We start from the raw sequence: 4317 nt of genomic DNA, 5'->3' as shown, positions 1-4317 counted from the left end.
AAGTCTGGGTCAAGAGAGAGAATTTTTATTTATTTATTTTTATTATCATTATCTTTCTCAACACATCGTGATTTTGAATCCAGAATTGCCCAGAGACTGGAGCCAGAGGACCCCCTCACCCCTTCCTATCCTCCCAAGGGATTCCAGCTTCCCCATTCAGAGCACTGCCCAGCTGCAGTCCCGGGCGCGTCCTCCGGGGTGCGCTGCGCGCCGCCCGCGGCGGCTTCCTCCAACCTGGGACGCCGGGCACGGCTTCGCCCGGGCACCGGGGAGGGAGAGGGCACGTCCGCGTCCGCGCGGCCACTTCCTCCCGACGCCGCCGGTGATTGGCTCCCGGGCTTATCATAAACGCGGAGGAGCCGCTGCGGCTGGCAGGAAACTTGCTAGAGGGCTTGCGGGTGGCATCGCCGGGGACCCCAGGCCGGGGCACCATGAGGTCGTCCTTGGTCTTGCTGACCGCGCTGGTGGCGCTGGCCGCCTATTACATCTACATCCCGCTGCCCAGCTCCGTGTCCGACCCCTGGAAGCTGATGCTGCTGGACGCGACTTTCCGGGGCGCACAGCAATTGGTGAGGTGCAGCCGGGCGCTGCTTCCCTCTCCCTCCCCGTGAGCGGTGCACGGGGAGGGGGGAGGGACGGATGGGAGGATGGATGGATGGATGGATGGATGGATGGGTGGATGGATGGATGGATGGGGGACACCACATTTCGCCACCGTGTTGCACGAAAATGCATGTTTGTGCTCTCCTTATTTTTCCTCCAAATGCAGCGACGCGATCGCCCGACACGTTCGGGGTATCCCCCCTTCGCCCCTCTTTGCTATAGGAGAGCCCGACCTGCGTGTGTCGTGCCCGGGGGCTGAAGTTCCTGCACGGGGCTTCACCGCTGTGCAACGCCCCTCCCCCGCCCCGAGAGCCCCTCCCCCTCCAATGCCCTCCCCCCCATCCCCCACCCCCCACCCCGCTTCTTGGTTTGTGGGGTCAAAAGCCGAATCCCTCGGGCATCTGAGAAATCACTGGCCTGCACCCCCATCGTCCCCCCACCCCCCACCATCGAGGCCCCGCATGGAATGGGTTAAATGTTGGGAAACAGGTTCAGGCTGCCCGAAAAGCAGAAACGAGAAGCTGCGGGCAGTGCAGCGGGGCGGGTGGAAGGGCTCTGGGGATGGCGGGCCAAGGTCCCCCAGCATTCAAACCGCGCGATCGCCCCCGCTTCATCGGTGCTGCTTCTCAGCCCCAGAAAGGCGGTCCGCGGGCCCGAAGGGCTGCAAGGTCCGGGAGGTGGTGCCCTTCGGCGTTTGTTTTCTGTCCTTGCCAGTCAAGGAGATAGATAACCTTTGCCTGGGCCCGAAGCCGGCGTTCACCGGAAGGGTAGCTTCGCCCTCTGCTGTATGCGGGTGTGTGTTTCTACACCCCGCTCCCGGTCCCCTGGAAAATGTATCCGGCTCTGGGTTCCATGATAGAAGGTATTGTGTTCTGTAACAGAACTACAGCCTGAAGCCAAGGCCCGGCCCTGTGAGTGGATAGTATTTCTGAATAGACTGCCTTATCTAAACTCTTCTTGTGTTGGGGATGTGTATACCAGTATGAGCGTTTGAACGCAGGATCTCGGTTATGTCCTCGGTTATGTCCCAGAGCATTCCGTGTGTGTGTGTGTGTGTGTGTGTGTGTGTATGTGTGTCAGGGCCTGAACTCAAAGCCTGGGTACTGTCCCTGAGCTTTTGTGCTCAAAGCTAGTGCTCTACTATTTGAGCTACATACAGCTCCACTCCAGCTTTTTGGTGATTAATTGGAGATAAGAGTCTCTGGACTTTCCTGCCAGAGTGGGTTTTGAACCACAATCCTCAGATCTCAGCCTCCTGAATAGCTAGGATTACAGATGTGAGCCACCAGTACTGGGCATCTTAGCTGTTTTTGCTGAAGGCTGGCACTCTACCACTTGAGTTACAACTCCATCTTTTGCTTTCTGGCGGTTAATTGGAGATAAGAGTCTCAAGGACTTTTCTGCCCAGGCTGGTTTAAAATGGTGATCTTCACAGCTTAGCCTCCTGACACACTAGGATGACAAACATGAGCCATTAGCATCTGGCTATAATCTATGTTATTTTTGCAGAGTCCTTTCAGAAAGACAACGAGACAGAGAAAAATCATGATCTGCCTAAAGGATTTAGATTCCTTTTCCCTATCTGTGGCTTTGCCCTATTCAAAGCTTACTACTGCCAGGCACCAGTGACTCACACCTGTAATCCTAGCTACTCAGGAGGCTGAGATCCGAGGATCACAGTTCAAAGCCAGTCCAGTCCAGACTCTCAACTCCAATAAACCACTACAAAACCTGAAGTAGTTTTGTGGCTCAAGCAGTAGAGCGCTCACCTTGAGCTGAAGAGTGCAGGGACCAGTATCCAAGCCCAGAGTTCAAGCCCCATGACCAACCATTAAAAAAAAAAGTTTACTACACGCCTAATGGTTGATTCCAGCCAGTTTCCAACTCCAAGGCTTAGCTTTGTCAGAGAAAGTCTGAAGTTACAGACTGCTATTCTGCTTCCTGCTGCTAACCAAAGTGTTGGCAGTACCATACTCCAGCATTGTTACCAAAAACTCAGTCTTTATATAGCACCCTGGAGTCCCTCCCTTTCCTCCTGGAAATATGTAATGTGCAATCAACACCTTTCATAGATTCTGGAGAAAACTAGTGTTTACCCAGATGGATTAAATGGTCACCCATAGTACATTCAAAATCAGGAAGAGTTCAGCACTGAGTGTACCACTAGCTTTATTTGTATTCCTGAGCTACTTCGGAGGCTGAGATGTGAGGATTGATGTTCAGAGCCAGCCTAGACAGGAAAGCCCTTGAGACTCTTATCTCCTACTAACCACCAGGAAACTGGAAATGGCACTGTAGCTCAACGTGGTAGAGCACTAGCCCTTGAGCTAAAGAGCTCAGGGATAGCACCCAGGCCCCGAGTTCAAGCCCCATGACAAAAAGAATAAGGAAAAAGAAAACAGGAAAGGAGAAACTGCTATGTTGGCAGCAGATTATTCCAAGTTTTCAGGTCACCAAGGAAGTCTTCTTTATCCTTATCCCATATAATTTGGGGAAAAACAGTTGTGAGACTAGCTTTTCTTACTCATCTAGACTGCTGGGCCACAGAGGGCAGGATTATGTGGGGTCTATAAGTGTCTGTAAGTGTCCTGGGTTGTGTTTGGAAAAGGGAAGGGGTTGGGCTGCATTCTAGCAGTAGATGAGATGACAGGTGTCCTTACCTGACACAGCAGATCAAGAGGCCATCTGTCACTTTACAGAGGAGAAGCTCTTCTCACTTCTTTTCTGAGTTGTGAAATATGGACAAGATCATGAGATCACATGAAAGTATTTTCGGTCCAGGCACTGGTGGATCAAGCCTCTAATTTTAGCTTCTCAGAAGGCTAAGATATGAGGAATCTGGTTCAAAACCAGCCTGAGCAGACAAATCTGAAAGACTCTTAGCTCCAGTGAGCCAGGAATAAAACAGGAAGTCGAGGTAGAGAACCATCCTTGAGTGAAAAGTCAAATAAGAGGTCAGGGCCCTGAGTTCAAGCTATGGAGCTGGCAGTGGGGGGCCATGGGAGAGGGATTTAATCAAGACCAGAGCCTTATGTACATTTGTCAAACATTGTACAGCTGGATTGTCCTTGGCCAGGGAGTGAATTTAAATGTCTGGGACCTGTAGTTATTCTAACTTGACCTTAAGGACCCATTAGGAACTACGGGGGGGGGGGGGGGGAGAATCTGTAGGATTGCCCATAGTCCCTAATGGGTCCTTAGATAGCTAAAGGTAAACTGGTACTGGGGATGTAACTCAGTTATAGAGTGCTTGCTTTGCAAGTGCAAGGCCCCAGCTCCCATCCCCAGGGGCAAAGGGGGAGCAGAGAGAAGAAATTGAGAGCAATGTGTGTCATTGAAACCTAGAGAGAGCTATATTCCATTGCATGGCATAAACTTTCTCCATCAAATAATTTTGATTTGAATCAATTGGTTCAACTACAATATAAATGAAGCCATTGAAGAGATGAGGCATGACCTACTTCCTAACAGCTGTACCTACCCAGTATCAAGAAAAATGAAGATGGAAGGCTCACTTATGCCTGTAATCCTAGCTACTCAGGAGGCTGAGATCTGAAGTGTAGGGGTTTGAAGCCAGCCTGGGCAGGAAAAGTCCATGAGACTCTTTTTTTTGGGGGGGGTCCGGTCATGGGGCCTGAACTCTGGGCCTGGGCACTGTCCCTCAGCTCTTCAGCTCAAGGCTAGCACTCTACCACTTGAGCCACAGTGCCACTT

The 4317-nt window shown here is 51.7% G+C and overlaps 1 protein-coding gene across 1 annotated transcript in view; it reads left to right on the top strand.

The window, feature by feature from the left end:
* The first annotated feature begins 385 nt into the window (after positions 1-385).
* Nceh1 (neutral cholesterol ester hydrolase 1) overlaps positions 386-4317 on the top strand; it is a 57457-nt gene continuing 53525 nt past the window's right edge. Inside the window, exon 1 of the mRNA XM_013016168.1 lies at positions 386-569. Within this exon, the coding sequence (XP_012871622.1) occupies positions 432-569 (138 nt within the window). The 5' untranslated portion in view covers positions 386-431. The remainder of the gene's footprint in view (positions 570-4317) is intronic.

This window comes from Dipodomys ordii, unplaced genomic scaffold, assembly GCF_000151885.1.
Source record: "Dipodomys ordii isolate 6190 unplaced genomic scaffold, Dord_2.0 Scaffold30, whole genome shotgun sequence".
Taxonomy (NCBI): Eukaryota; Metazoa; Chordata; class Mammalia; order Rodentia; family Heteromyidae; genus Dipodomys; species Dipodomys ordii.
Note: the sequence above shows the minus strand (reverse complement) of the source record. Positions and strands in the feature narration are given on the sequence as shown.